The following is a 15,472-nucleotide window of genomic DNA, read 5'->3' on the forward strand; positions in this document are numbered from 1 at the left end:
TTCTAATCTTATCAGTTCATCTGATTTGATTTATTTCAGCTTGTTTACGACTCCACGTTACAAGCTTATTCAAGCCTCAGTGTGATAAATTCCCATCCAAGCAATTCCAACCAATTTGATAATTCACAAACAAAACCTAAATAGTTAATTCCAACTCATTAACGATTAGGCAACTTGTGAAACTTCATCCACTTCCTTTAGCTGCATAACTGCTGGACAGTTATAAACTGCTAAATTTCAACCTTTGTCCTAATTAAGCGGATTTCAAATGTTCTTGCTACATGAGTTTTAACAAAGCAGCAGACTAGAGTCTCCATACAAAATGGAAGTCCTAGCACCCTCTATTATTGGTCAGGGAGACGTCCTTGACCGAGTTTTAGAGATTTTAGCTGAAAAACTCTTTTTGGGTAAATTGCAAACACCTGACCGCTCTGAATTAAAATACCAAGCATCGCCTTTGGTAAATGGGGCTGTAAGAGAAAGTCAACAAGACCATAACCTAACCCAGCCGTTAGGACAAATGGCAGTTGTAAGGAACTTACAACTACAAAAATCAAATAAGCAACTTCAGGAGAAAGAAGAAGCTTTGATTTATGCAGAGAAACAAAAGGATGAACTTGCCACACAAGTTGCATCTCTCAAAGAGGAAAAGAACATTCTTTCAGGTGACCTGAAAATCATGAAATCAAAACATGAAAAGGTCAACTGAATTCTGCATATTCAGATCTTGACAAAGCAGGAGAAATCATCTCCAAACAACAACAGGATTTAGCCGAAGCACGCACTGAGCTAAACAAGACAGCTCTAAAGGAGTTTGATCAAAACAACTTAGAGCTGAGACGTTTTAAATCAGAAACGTCAACTCCAGAAAATGGTGGCAGAAATGACACTATTTACAGCGTCTCATTCAAAGATCTCTGTCGCATGGCAGAGAGAATTTCACGCTTTGAACCCAAATTTGACGGGTCGCTTCCTGAAATTGACTCCTATCTGAAGGAAGTTCAATTTTTCTGGGAAATATTCCCCCATGCCACAGTAAAAGACAAAATCGCTTTGATAAAATTAACTTCCAGTCGGAATGTTAGTAAATTCATTGACAGACAGTCTTCCCATGTCAAGGTTGACTATCGTCTTCTGACCAAAGCTCTCACCGAAGAGTTTTCAGACGGGCAGAACACATTCCTCCTTGCAGCTTTCACAGTAAAGCAATCTCGACAGGAGTCTCCTCTGGCTTTCTATTGCAGGCTACGTGACACATATTTTGGTCCTAGAAATGAGTTTGAAATGGAGGAAGATTTGATCTTCAAATCACTCTTCATTGAAAATCTTCATCCCACCACCAACTATCACCTTGGTATTGCTGCATGTCCTCGTACACAGACAAGTCGCCAGCTGCGTGAATTAGCTAACCGAGCGTTTATTAAACACAAACAATCAGTGCTAAACCACAGAGAGCAGACTGAGGACTCTAATCTCGAGTCAAACTGCCAAAAACAGTTTAAGACTCCAGACTGTGACACCTGCAGCTCAAAAACAACTTCTCGCCCAACAAAGAAGCGAAGAAATTATCCAAATCAGGTCCCTACTCAACAAGAGCATAGAAAGCGTGTGAGCACACTGTACAACCTTGAGACAGTTCATATCAATGAGCGTGAACGAGACCCTAATTATGCAAAGAGTTGCAAAACTAAACATAATTTCCAAAAGGGGGGTCACTTCACCATCCATGATAAGAACAGAAAATCAAAGTATAACAAAAACTTTGAAACAATCTCACCAGAAGTACACGAGCAACAAAGCAGTGATTCTGAAGGTGAAGACACCGACCTGTCTTACAGTGATGGTAAAACTGAGCTAGTCACGACAGCCACTTTAAACCATCAGACCAAAGTGGAAACCTCCTTACAGCAGTCTGAACAGCTGATAAAGGATGGTGAACTTTGCCCGGGCATCCCAGAGCCCATGCTAAGCCCAATTAACCAATCTGAGCTTAACATAGCAGAAATTGGACCCAGCATCAAACCAAAACATGCTCTTAGTCAAAACAGTGCATCACAAATAGTGAGTTCAGAAAACGAACTTCAAAACTATTATGCACTTGACAACCAAACCAAACGTCCTTTCAGACGATTTTTGTGCAACCTTCTTAAAAAGGGCCCAGATCAAAAACTTTATCTGCCCACTATCCTTGACAACGAGCTCCAACAAGAAGCAATACTTGACACAGCTGCTGACATCAGTGTTATGTCACACGTGCTTTTCAACAAATTGCAGAGAGCAATTGATGTGAACGGAAGAAAACTGAACTGCAGTTCATGCTCCCTTGAAGTCCAGCCATACTCGGACACTAACATTGTCCTCACCAAAATGGCTCGAATCCGCTTAACAATCGGACCTGTGACTGTAGTCCATCCCTTCTTCTTGTCTTCACTCAACCCAATTCCTCTCCTTGTAGGTCAAGATCTACTTAATCGGTTTGAACCCCTAATCGATTTTAAACAACTGACACTTTCAGCACAAGTGCAAAAACCTTTGCCTGTTGTGAACGGAAAGAACAAAAGTCAGACTTATAAGACCGCATCAGCGGCACACAAATCTTTCCCAAACCACAGGGATCAGAAAGATAGAAAAACAGGCCTCAAATTGACACAAAACATGTCTTTAAGAGCCCAAATCAACGTCTTGTGCCGGGACACGACTCCACTGGAGCAGAAACGCCCACAGACAGACTTAGACAAGACTAACCTGACAAACAAGACTAATCTCAAAATGAATCGTCTTAGCACAGCAGTTATCACTTATGACACTCTCTTTTCAGGCTGATTCAGAACCTAAGCGCACAACTCATGGTTCTGCTCAACCCAGACCCACCCATCCCACCCCTTCTTCTGCTGCAGCCTCTGTGACCACCTCTGGCCCCTCCTCCACCCACTCCTTATCTTCCCTGTCCGCCAATGTCACACTTGCATCAGCCCTGATCTTCCTTTCTTGTCATCACTGATACAAACGCTGCTCGTGAGATTTCCTTAATGCACATCGGCCTTTGGTCCCGCCCACAGGCCCTACAGTGTCTGCTCTTTGTGTTCCAAGACACATTCACTTCGCCCGCCCTCGTGATGTGTCAAAACCACAGGGGGGTAGCTAACCAGTCAGTAAAGTCCTCTGTCAAGTCCCAAAGGCACCCAAACAAGACAAAGACATTGGCATTAGGAGGAACCCTGCTGTCTACATGCTTAAGAGCATGTGATAAAAGACACGAGAAACAGTTGCACCTGTAGCCAATCCTGCGGACGGAGAAAAACAAAAATACTTGCTTTAACAACACCAGCACAGCATAGTATTTTGCCAGGTATAATGGTTAGTTCATAACTGCCCCAAAACCTGAAACAGACCAACGAAAGTCCAGAACAACGGACTTTATTTAGAGCTCAAGCTGCGCTCTATGCGCTACATAAACATGAAACGTACAGTTTCTGTTTTGTAAATAGACACAAAATAGGGTAAAGCCCGTCCTTGTGAACCTAAACCCACAAACCATTCAGCGTCTACACAAGCAACGCTGAGCTGCTTAAACAACAATCCCTTCTTCAACCACGGGGGGAGCAGTTCTAACTTCTACTAACCTCTTTTCCAACCCTCTAACTAATCTTTATGCACCTTTCTTTTACTGAGGTTAATGTTTTCAATATGACTGCAACCAAACTCTGAACAACAGAGTTCAATACAGTCAGCAAACAAACAATTCTCAGATTTTGCTCAAAAATCTTTTTCTTTTTGCAATTTTTGCAAAATATTCTTGTATTGATGTAAACCTTAGCTTTCATAGGCTTAGTTTTCAACCTCGTTTTTGTTTTGATAAGACTGCTTCGGTAAATCGCTCAACAGCTATCTCAAAATTTATGAATCTCAAAATTTTTATAAATTCATGTGCATAGCCACAACTTCTCTACTATTAGCCATCGCTAATAGCAGTGAACTTAGCTCCCTGCTAAGAACACAGCCTTTATCAGCTTTCAGCTAATAGCTTAGCATTAGCTACCACCTCCAAAGACAGGTAGTTTTGCTGAAATTTCTCCAAATAAATTAGCAAAACTTTGATTTTGCAAATTTATTTTAGCATTTAAAGACTTCAACCAACATTAGTCTATGTACACCTTAGCTTTAGTGAGGCACATCCTAGCCTAACTTGCCACACAGTTAGCGTAGAACCAAGCCACCTCTGTGACAACGGACCATGGACATCTTCATAGGTGCCAAGTTGTGCCAACCTCGTATCATGGGCGAAGATTGCCACAAAAGGGGGGGATGTAAGATATGCAGATGTCCTCCCCCTGTTGCCATGGTGACATGAATGCGGGCTAGGTGTTATCTACTGCCCGTGTGGAGTTTTACTGCCCTCAGAAGAAAGAGGACGTGATAGCGACAACAGAGACGCTCTGAACTTTGAAAATAACTTTTCATCAAATGACTCCTTTTGGATTACAGAGAGTAACGATCTCTCCAAGACAAACGCTAAAACGCTGAAAGACTATGAGGTTTTAGTGGTTTTAATAGACAATCATCAGATTGCAAAAATGTGTCCACCAGATGACTTTACATGTACATATTGTGCCATCGTGTTTAACATGTCATTTTAACTGTTTCATAACTTGTTTTGTGGACAATTTTACCTTTTTGTGTAACTCTTGTGGCCTAAAGCCAGATCTCGTCTCCTTATCAGCTTTGACCCCAGCGTGCATGCTGATTGGCTGAAGCCACGGCGCCAAAACCCCCGCGGGGAAAGACAAAAGGAAAGAGCAGAGAGTTACCGACCAGTTCCATCCGAGCTCCAGAGCGAGTTCCATCCGAGTTTCTTTCGAAGCGCGACCCTCCATCCAGGGTCCCACCAGCAAGGTCCATGAGGCCTTGGAAGCAGGCCTCGGGCCTAGTTAGCGTGAGCGATGCTACGCTACGGGACAAAGACTTTTCCAAGAGAAGCTAATGTTCCCTCCCGGAACTAAGAAACCTGTGCCCGTTTTTAAAAACGTGATTGATGCTGCATCACGCAAAATCAAGCAAGGACCTTTTGCAACTTTTTCAAGTCCACAGCCTTTTAGATCAGCCACATCGGTGGAGCAGCACGACGGCCTTTTCATTCGGGAACGCCTCAGAGCCAAGGAGAACGCCTCAGAGCCAAGGAGAACGCCTCAGAGGCAAGGAGAACGCAGATCGCAGAACCGATCCAGTCCTTCTTTGGCCAGACAACGTCAGAGCCGAACTCCAGAGCAGGCCCTTGGACCCCACGCAGGCCCTTGGACCCCACGCAGGCCCTTGGACCCCAAGCAGGCCCTTGGACCCCACGCAGGCCCTTGGACCCCACGCAGGCCCTTGGACCCCAAGCAGGCCCTTGGACCCCACGCAGGCCCTTGGACCCCACGCAGGCCCTTGGACCCCAAGCAGGCCCTTGGACCCCACGCAGGCCCGTCTCCTCAGGATCACAGCTTCTGGTTCCGTTCGTATGAATCCACTTCACAGGCTGGCTGAATTTCATCTGAGAGTTAACTCTTGCACACACCTAGATAGATCTAGAACCATCATGTCTAGTGTTTTCCATCTGTTATCGACTCATTTGCATATTCCTGATTCATATTTATCTGTTTAATTCTTTGGTCATTAAATCTTCATAACCCACATTTGGTTAAGTGTTCCTTCATTTCCAGAAAAGGGGTCAATGTCACGGTTACGTTCTCAAACCTTTAGATCAACGAGCAAATTAATTTCTAATTAATTAATTAATCTAGATATCTGATTTTAAAGTTGTTAAATTGCCGATTATCTGGCTGGTGCCCCATTCTTCTCTTAAAAATACGATTCAAACTTACCCACACTTAGGCAGTGTGTCATGTTTGAATTCTTGAGCAATTCTTTAATCAATATCAAACCTGAATGCCCCGCCCCCTTTACAAGTGGGTGGACATTCATAACCTTACAGTACTTGTACTAGTATGTTACCCTACACACACACACACACACACAGAGGAGACTAACACCTGCAACACACACACACACACACACGCGCACACACACACACACACACACACACACACACACACACAGAGGAGACTAACACCTACAACAACACACACTGCCTTGTCCTGTGTCTGAGGCTGGAGTCACGGTGATGAGCACTGACCTGGAGAACGTCTGAGGCCAACTGAGGAAAACTGCACTCCTCACTGCTCCATTTGGACGGTTTGTCCCACAACTCCTGCTCAAACTTCAGTGCCCTCTGCAAGCACTCCTAATGAAATAAAAACAAATAGTATTTGAGATGAAATGAGTACATCTACTTAATTAAGAATATAAAAGGATTGTAAGGAGTATTGGTTTAAATGTGTGTGATTTATGGTTTTGTATTATTGTTATCAGACAAAACATAAAATAATACACAAATTGTGTATCCACAGATATTAAAAATACCCCCCAAAAAAATCTAATTTTAATAGCTTCACATTGTCAACTTTTACCTACAGTGGGAAATGTACACCGAAATAACATGAAAAAAGTTGTATTTGACAAGTAAGTTACATGGCTAAAATGAGCCTAATAACAAGTACAAGTACAGCTGCCAGTAAAAAGTATGTGAATTACAATACCGGTAATTGCTTTTAGTAGCATTTTGGATCAATATTTTATTCAAATTGACTGTTCAAACTGATGTAAGCACATTCTTCATATCCTCTGTTCAGTCGGTGCAGGCCATGGAGCGTTATGCGTTTGAAGGTTTAGAAAAAGAGACAAACGCGCTTCTGAACGAGTGCTATACTCAGTAACGCTAATGAAGTACAGTTACATAACTAGAATTGTACTCGTTTACAAGTACAAGTTTTAAGAAATCAACTTAATTACAGTAGCGTGAGTATTTGTGATGAATTAGTGGAATCAGTAGAACCAACAGTACGATGTGCTGAAGCCTGGTCGATACCTGTATGAAGGTCAGGTACTGCTCCTGAAGCGTCTGCACCAGCTCTGTGGGCAGCAAAGGGCCCAGAGAGTCTGTGTCCACTTTACCCTCCAGCTCTGGGTCCACGACCTCCCTGAAACAGCAGCACATGTTTGAAACCAGATCCAATATTAGGTAATGTACACTGACATGTACATTACATGTAAATACAGACTGCTGAGCAGTACTGCAGGAAGCTTGGTCCTTCTTCTCCTGCAGCTGCACATGTTGTGACTTCACAGAGCTTTGTTCAATAGGATAGCTGTTTGCCCTTGTTCTCACTTTTGCATCTTAGTTTTTTGTTTTGTTTTTCATTTTTGCAGGTAAATGTTATCCACTAAATATTGATGACCACCTGCTTGCCCATCCATAAAAGTCACCTTATGTTACTGACTATTTATTCAACATAAGCACTAACATTTTGCAGCTAAAATTGTTAATACAAACGTAAACATAGATGAGCGACAACTCATTTAAGCGCATCTTATGTTTTAAAACTAAAAAACATTTACAAAAAATAGTATTAGTTTGTCAAAGCCTTAACAAACAACAGAGTAACTGAGCTAAAAGATCCACACATTCCACATGAATTGAACCTGGGACCCTCTTGTTGTGAGGCAGGAACACTTTCTAACCTGGGGTAGCTGTGATTGGCCCAGTGCAGCAGACAGGAGAGGCCCTTGTTGTCCAGAGGAGCGTTAGCGAGTTGTTCCAGGCGCGAGGAGAAGCAGCGGTGATACAGCAGCAGATACGTCTGCAAAATGTTCATGTGCTCCGGGTAACAAGGACTCACTGTCTTCTGGACGTACAACAAGTCCTCCCTCATCTGAGCCGCCAGACGACAAATCTACACAGACACACACAGACACACACAGACACACACAGACACACACAGACACACACACGCACACACACGCACACACACACACACACACACACACACACGCACACAACACACTCTTTAAACACATAAACTCTGCCTACAATCACACTTCAAATAGAGCTAAAGTGTCAGGATGACTAAAGGAGGGCGAGGGGCGGAATCTACAAAGCCAATTACCGTTTTTAAGTTTTAAGAAGGTTTTTTTTGGAGTAGACTGACCCTGTATCTTCCCAGAATGATTCATTTGAAATAAGTCTTCTTTTTTATGTTTAACATGCTTTAGCAGCTTGATCATCACCACCTTTTATCAGATGGTGGACAAAAAGGAATAAATCAGGAAAAGGTCAGGGGGCCCTCCACCTCTTCTGGGGCCCAGTTGTGTTCTGTCACAGAGGACTTGCAGTGACCACTAGAGGCAGTACACGAGATGCAAATGTACCTAGTTTGTACTATAATTGTCAAATAAGGACTAGGGGCAGTAGACAATGCTTTTAAAATTATCTGTACAAAGTTTAGTGACGAAACAATAATGTGGATCTAGCGTTTAGTCGCAAGTTAAAGTGTGTTTGAGGCAGGACCCTAAGATACGCTGCATCCTCTGCTCCATCTGACCTGCTCCTCTGCATCTTGACAGGTTTGAATCCCTCAAGAAAAACATAAACCTGTTGATTATGTCGTTGCTGCCTTGGATATCTTAATGGGACTTCCTGGTTTACAATAAGGAAAATAAATTAAATCCTCTGCTTAATCTAACTCTCACCTCTGCGTCCTCCTCCCTTTTTAAGATCTTAGTCCTGGTTTAGTCTTACTTACAGTGACATCCAGAGAGTCCTGCTTTGAAGCCTTCTCAGATTCAGCCTTCAGTTCTCCTTCTGCAGCTGACGCCGTTTCAGCTTCAGACTTGTCTCCTGCTCCATCCTGAGGAAAAGAAGGAGAAAGTGATGATGATTCTGTAGCTGGAGTGTATGAAGTGATGATGTCCAAACTTTGGCCCAGGGATCAGACTTCATGCTGAATTTAGCTTTGGAAGAAGTATAATCCACTCTGTTGCCCCATACTTTTCACTTAAGTTGACAAACTAAATATATCCCAATGACATCATGCTCATAAAGTGTATGTTTTTAAAAGGAAAGCATCTGAAAAAGGCTTATATTGCAGATACGTTTCAGCAAAATCACAATCTACGTAAGTTAAGTACCAGTATTAAAGCTTCCAGAGTGACTATTACCAAATCAGTGACAGTGTGCCTCACCTGCAGGGGGCGCTGTGAGAGGCAGGCTTGGACCATATGCCCCAGAACCTCGTTGTGGTCCAGCAGAGTCCTGTTCGGGCGCCACACCGGGACCAGTCCTGGATCCAGACTGAGCCACTTACTGTCCATCTCCTCCTGCTGCAGAATACACTTCACCGCCGCGCGCAGACTCCCCTCGTGGAAGTCTGGACCGAAGCTTTTCTGGACCTCGGCTCGGATCTGGGTCCAGAGCGTGTCCAGGTCTTGGTGTAGTTGGGTCTGGTCCTCGTCAGAAAGACCTTCCTCGGTCATCTGCGTCTCTGTCAGCACCAGGCTCCTGCACAGTCGCTCGAAAGGAAGCTCCGCCTCTGTGAGCTGGACCTCCTGCTGGTCAGAGACTGGAGCAATAATATACAAGTCAATCCTCCGGCACCAGCAGGAGGCCAGGCCATGTTTAGTCCTGACTCTGGGCACCAGCAGGAGGCCAGGCCATGTTTAGTCCTGACTCTGGCACCAGCAGGAGGCCGCTCCATGTTTAATCCTGACTCTGACACCAGCAGGAGGCCGGTCCATGTTTAATCCTGACTCTGACACCAGCAGGAGGCCGGTCCATGTTTAGTCCTGACTCGCACCAGCAGGAGGCCAGTCCATGTTTAATCCTGACTCTGACACCAGCAGGAGGCCGGTCCATGTTTTGTCCTGACTCTGGCACCAGCAGGAGGCCGGCCTATGTTTAGTCCTGACTCTGACACTAGCAGGAGGCCGGTCCATGTTTAGTCCTGACTTTGACACCAGCAGGAGGCCGGTACATGTTCAGTCCTGACTTTGGCACCAGCAGGAGGCCGGCCCATGTTTAGTCCTGGCTCTGGGCACCAGCAGGAGGCCGGTCCATGTTTTAACCTGACTCTGGCACCAGCAGGAGGCCGGTCCATGTTTAGTCCTGACTCTGGGCACCAGCAGGAGGCCGGTCCATGTTTAGTCCTGACTCTGGCACCAGCAGGAGGCCGGTACATGTTCAGTCCTGACTTTGGCACCAGCAGGAGGCCGGTCCATGTTTAGTCCTGACTCTGGCACCAGCAGGAGGCCGGCCCATGTTTAGTCCTGACTCTGGGCACCAGCAGGAGGCCGGTCCATGTTTAATCCTGACTCTGGCACCAGCAGGAGGCCGGTCCATGTTTAGTCCTGACTCTGGGCACCAGCAGGAGGCCGGCCCATGTTTAGTCCTGACTCTGGGCACCAGCAGGAGGCCGGTCCATGTTTAATCCTGACTCTGGCACCAGCAGGAGGCCGGTCCATGTTTAGTCCTGACTCTGGCACCAGCAGGAGGCCGGTACATATTCAGTCCTGACTTTGGCACCAGCAGCAGGCCGGTCCATGTTTAGTCCTGACTCTGGGCACCAGCAGGAGGCCGGTCCATGTTTAGTCCTGTCTCTGGGCACCAGCAGGAGGCCAGTCCATGTTTAGTCCTGACTCTGGCACCAGCAGGAGGCCGCTCCCTGTTTAGTCCTGACTCTGGCACCAGCAGGAGGCCGGCCCATGTTTAGTCCTGACTCTGGGCACCAGCAGGAGGCCGGTCCATGTTTAGTCCTGACTCTGGCACCAGCAGGAGGCCGGTCCATGTTTAGTCCTGTCTCTGGGCACCAGCAGGAGGCCGGTCCATGTTTAGTCCTGACTCTGGGCACCAGCAGGAGGCCGCTCCCTGTTTAGTCCTGTCTCTGGGCACCAGCAGGAGGCCGGTCCATGTTTAGTCCTGACTCTGGGCACCAGCAGGAGGCCGCTCCCTGTTTAGTCCTGACTCTGGCACCAGCAGGAGGCCGGTCCATGTTTAGTCCTGACTCTGGGCACCAGCAGGAGGCCGGTCCATGTTTAGTCCTGACTCTGGCACCAGCAGGAGGCCGGTCCATGTTTAGTCCTGACTCTGGCACCAGCAGGAGGCCGGTCCATGTTTAATCCTGACTCTGGCACCAGCAGGAGGCCGGTCCATGTTTAGTCCTGACTCTGGGCACCAGCAGGAGGCCGGTCTATGTTTAATCCTGACTTTGGCACCAGCAGGAGGCCGGTCTATGTTTAATCCTGACTTTGGCACCAGCAGGAGGCCGGTCTATGTTTAATCCTGACTTTGGCACCAGCAGGAGGCCGGTCTATGTTTAATCCTGACTTTGGCACCAGCAGGAGGCCGGTCTATGTTTAATCCTGACTTTGGCACCAGCAGGAGGCCGGTCTATGTTTAATCCTGACTTTGGCACCAGCAGGAGGCCGGTCTATGTTTAATCCTGACTTTGACACCAGCAGGAGGCCGGCCTCGTGCAGGCTCTGGCTCCGGCCCCATGCAGAGGAAACATCCTACTCATGTGTAACACTCTTACTTTTGTTTATATCCAAAGAGAAAGAAAATGTCAAAATAAAGATAAATTCACTTGAATAATTGTGCTTCAAACATGTTTAACTTCTATTCCATGTACAATATTGTCATGAACTTCTACCTGCAGCTTCATTTTCAAGGGCCTCCACTTTTATCTTCTCAGCTTCATCTTCTTTTTTTTTTCCTGAACAGAAAGAAAACAGTCACATGTCTACAATCAATTATTGACCAAACACAGCTGTAAACGGCCTTTAGATCTGGGCTTTTGTTTCTCATTCTCTTCGCAGATTGAGAATGACTGTGTTCTAAAAACAGTCCAGACGATACAACAGATATTTTTCTACACAAGAAAGGATCATTTGACTTGCCTTTTTTATTCGGCCAAAACGAACATAACCTTTTCCCCCATTTGCTTTTCACCTTCAGTGGCATCTGGGCTAAAAAAGGACTGAATCTAGTCTGAAGCAGGTCTGAAGCAGGAATCATCAAGGCTAGAGCCCCTCAGAGCATCCTCCCTTCTCCCGAATTAGTTTCAGTTTCAGTTTGAATCCGCAGCATCACTGAAGGACGCCCTCTGCTGGAGAAGAGTCTAAACTGTAATTTCCACGCAGTTTCCTTCAGCGCATCCTTTTGCTTTTGGCATTAAACGTTGAAAGACAAACGTGTAATCCTCCAAAAGTACTGCATAATAGGCTTATTAGTTCAAATGTACTTCCCAAGTACACAAGTCACAAGAGGCACCCTGCTGGTAATTGGAAATGCTTTGTTGGAATGCAATATTAGTCCTCATTTTTTGTGTTATTTCGTAAATATTTTCCTTACTTTGTATTTAATGAAACAAGCCAATAAGTGCTTTAAATGCAAACGAAAAAAAGTAATGAACATTTTTTATTATTATCACAGGCGTAATCCCTTAGATATAAAGGTGTGGTGCCATAGAGACCTATTAAAGGTCCCATAACATGCAAAATCGACTTTTCAGAGCTTTTAACCTTCTTACATTGCTATTTGTGCTTCATATATGTACCCAGAGTGTTTTTTTGATTGATTCCCGCAGTTTTTAGCTATAGTAAAGACTATATCCTTTCCTCGAATCTCCAAACTGACGGGGGGTACAAGACCGCGTCATAACCACAGGCACGCGTCACCATCCCTCCTCACCCATTTTGTGTGATTATACAACAATAATACATGAACTGGTTACACTAATACAAATATTGTTGCAGGAAAGGGTAAAAAACAAACACCCTCCCATTAGAAACAGTAAACAGATGGATGTGGCCAGTTTTTTGCTTTCCAAAGAAAATGAACCTGACAACCAAACTACTGCTTCAGTAAGTAAATAACCCACGTTAATCTCATTAAAATATTTTGACTGACATTGCTTTTTAATAATGATCAGAAAGCCATGTCTGTGATTCTAAATGGATATGATATTGAAGATGCCAAGATCCTACATCTTGGAGGAAAGCCTCTAAATGCACCGGAAGGTATTTAACTGAAACAACTCTCTGAACTTCTCTATCATTCTATAAATGCAGGTACGTTGAGTGTATGACACTGTATTACAGGCTACCAAAACAATTGGAAGGTTCTCTACAGTCAGACTACAAGTCCTGTCTCAAAAGACTAGATACATATCCTCAACACCTGACAAAGTCTTGGATTCTCCTGAGCTCCGTAATGATTTTTGTAAGTAAAGTCGCAAACTTTATTTCATTTGTTGATACACTTTATCAACTTTTTATTATCTACATTCCAGATCTAAATCTTATTGACAGTCGAAACATGCTTGCAGTGGCACTTCACAACAATGTTTACCTGTGGGATGCAAATAAAGGAGATGTAATTCTCCTAATGAAGCTTGAGAGCGAGCGAGGAGGATTATATCTGTTCTCTGTCCTGGACCAAGGAGGGAAACTATCTTGCTATTGGTACAAGTGATTGCAAAGTTCAGGTACATGCAATTATACTCTTAAGCACAATAAATGTTGTTCAGGAATTAATTACTTATTTTGTGCTGTAGTTGTGGGATGTTGAGAACCAGAAAAGACTTTGCAGCATGGCAAGCCATACAGCCAGAGTCACTAGCCTATGTTGGAATGACCATATTCTTTCATGGTATTGTAAATGTGTGTGGCCCAGCGTCTCAGACGGTGGTCTCGGCAATGAGAACCAGCCTGTTCGCTGTTGGAGTGAACACCAAGAAGCAGTGTCTGCTACTTTTTCTTTCTTTTTTAGTCTTTGTTAAAACTATTATATCAAATCTGTGTCATTTATTTTTGTAGGCCTTAGCTTGGTGTCCATGGCAATCAAATATCCTTCCATCTGGAGGTGGCACAAGTGACAGACACATACGCATCTGGAACGTTAACAGTGGCTCTTGCATTAGTTCAATAGACTCTCAGTCACAAGTAAGGCTTATTCTGGCAGTAAATCTAACGTACAAATGTTGCGAGAGGAAGTGCTCAAATTCAATGTTTTTCTTTTCAGGTTTCTTCGCTTGTATTTGCACCAAACTATAAAGAATTGGTTTCTGCTCATGGATATGCCCACAACAATGTCGTTTTCTGGAAGTACCCTTCATTTACGAAGGTGGCAGGGCTCAATGGCAAGTCATTTTTAAGAAACTAACTTATTGTCTTAAATATTGACCTTTTTTTCCGTTTTCATTTTTAGGACATGGGGACAGAGTCCTAAGTGTAATTCTAAGCCCAGACATCTCTGCAATGGCGACTGTTGCTGGTGATGAAACTATTCAAATATGGAATAGCTTCGAAGTGGATCCTGTTAAAAAGAAGGCCATGGACAGAATGCTCAAACCAACCACCACTGGCTTGTACCACTCAATTAGACAATGAGTCCAGGATACCAAAAGAAACATCTGAGTCCAAAGGATTCGGCTACTACACTATTTAATGGACTGTCATATTTTGGTTCAAGCAGATCCCTTTTTGTCATAAGGGCAAAGCTGTATTTTATTTTTTTATTATTTAATCCATACACCCTGTACTAACACCTTGTTTTATAGAGATGTTCCTTTTGTAACAACATGCAATACAGTATGTCAACAAATAAACAACATTTGTAAAATGGTGTTTTATTGGGTAAATGAGACGATAATGTATCCATGGTTGAAATGCTGTTTCAATTGTTACTAAAACACTCTTTTAGTAATAGGTTAGCCATATCTTGATTTTGAATTAATTTTCTACTGTTAATTTATACAAAAATAAATATATATTTAGGTTTAGTCCAGGCATCTCCAACTGTACCTTTAACAATTATGGAAAAAATTATACTCCTCTTGTTAAAACCATAAAAAAGAACTTGAAAAATGGAAACGTATCAAAGGATCAAAGTCAAAGGATCTGTTACAGACTCTCCTGATTTCTATTCCCAACCGGCTGTTTGAGTAAACCCATATCCGATTCAAAACCTTACAATTATCAAAAGAAGAAGGAGGTTGGGCTTTACCTTGTTTGAAAAAATGACTTTGTTTCAGCTCAGAGCGTTGCTGTACTGGTGTGAGCCAGAATATGAAGCTCAATGGAATTATATTGAGATCAATGTTGTGCCGGGGACTCCTGTGCAGGCCTGGCTGGCAGATGACAAACAGGTGAGTCTGTTGGGGGAGGTGGCGAATCCCTGGGTGAAATCTCTGCTCACGAGGAAGGAGCTGATCAAAATGTGGCAGTATGGTCCACTGGGGCTCTTCCTATTGGCCAATCACTATGGCCGTTGACCCAATAAAAAACGCATCAGTTTTGTCATTCATCCTCTGACCTAGGCACTTCCCGGGTCCTTGGGTGTGGCTCCACGTACCTCCGCTCTCCAGTGCCGTGGCCTGTTGCCTGTCACCGCTTTGATTAACGCTCCGATGTGATCTCTGCTGACTCGGGATTGTTGTGCTCTCGCTGTCATAGCCCCACATGGTCCCGTGCAGCTTACGTGATGTAACCATGGATCTATTATGGATGTGATGTGTACATGAACTCTCTGGAGCAGGTGCCC

General features: G+C 44.2%; 1 protein-coding gene and 1 pseudogene across 1 annotated transcript in view; one reads left to right on the forward strand and one right to left on the reverse strand.

Annotated features, from left to right (window-relative positions):
- The window catches only part of LOC140381512 (tumor necrosis factor alpha-induced protein 2-like), a 27,045-nt gene extending 17,550 nt beyond the window's left edge, over window positions 1-9,495 (reverse strand). Inside the window, exons 1-5 of the mRNA XM_072465582.1 lie at window positions 9,118-9,495; window positions 8,679-8,783; window positions 7,618-7,829; window positions 6,965-7,076; window positions 6,173-6,280 (exon numbers count right to left, since the gene is read on the reverse strand). Of these exons, the coding sequence (XP_072321683.1) occupies window positions 6,173-6,280; window positions 6,965-7,076; window positions 7,618-7,829; window positions 8,679-8,783; window positions 9,118-9,408 (828 nt within the window). The 5' untranslated portion in view covers window positions 9,409-9,495. The remainder of the gene's footprint in view (window positions 1-6,172; window positions 6,281-6,964; window positions 7,077-7,617; window positions 7,830-8,678; window positions 8,784-9,117) is intronic.
- A 2,669-nt stretch (window positions 9,496-12,164) lies between these two features.
- Window positions 12,165-14,320, forward strand: LOC140381514 (cell division cycle protein 20 homolog; annotated as a pseudogene).
- The last annotated feature ends 1,152 nt before the right edge of the window (window positions 14,321-15,472 follow it).

Source organism: Eucyclogobius newberryi, unplaced genomic scaffold (genome assembly GCF_026437365.1).
Source record: "Eucyclogobius newberryi isolate DKJ021-1_F unplaced genomic scaffold, fEucNew1.0.hap1 SCAF_5, whole genome shotgun sequence".
NCBI classification, from domain to species: domain Eukaryota; kingdom Metazoa; phylum Chordata; class Actinopteri; order Gobiiformes; family Gobiidae; genus Eucyclogobius; species Eucyclogobius newberryi.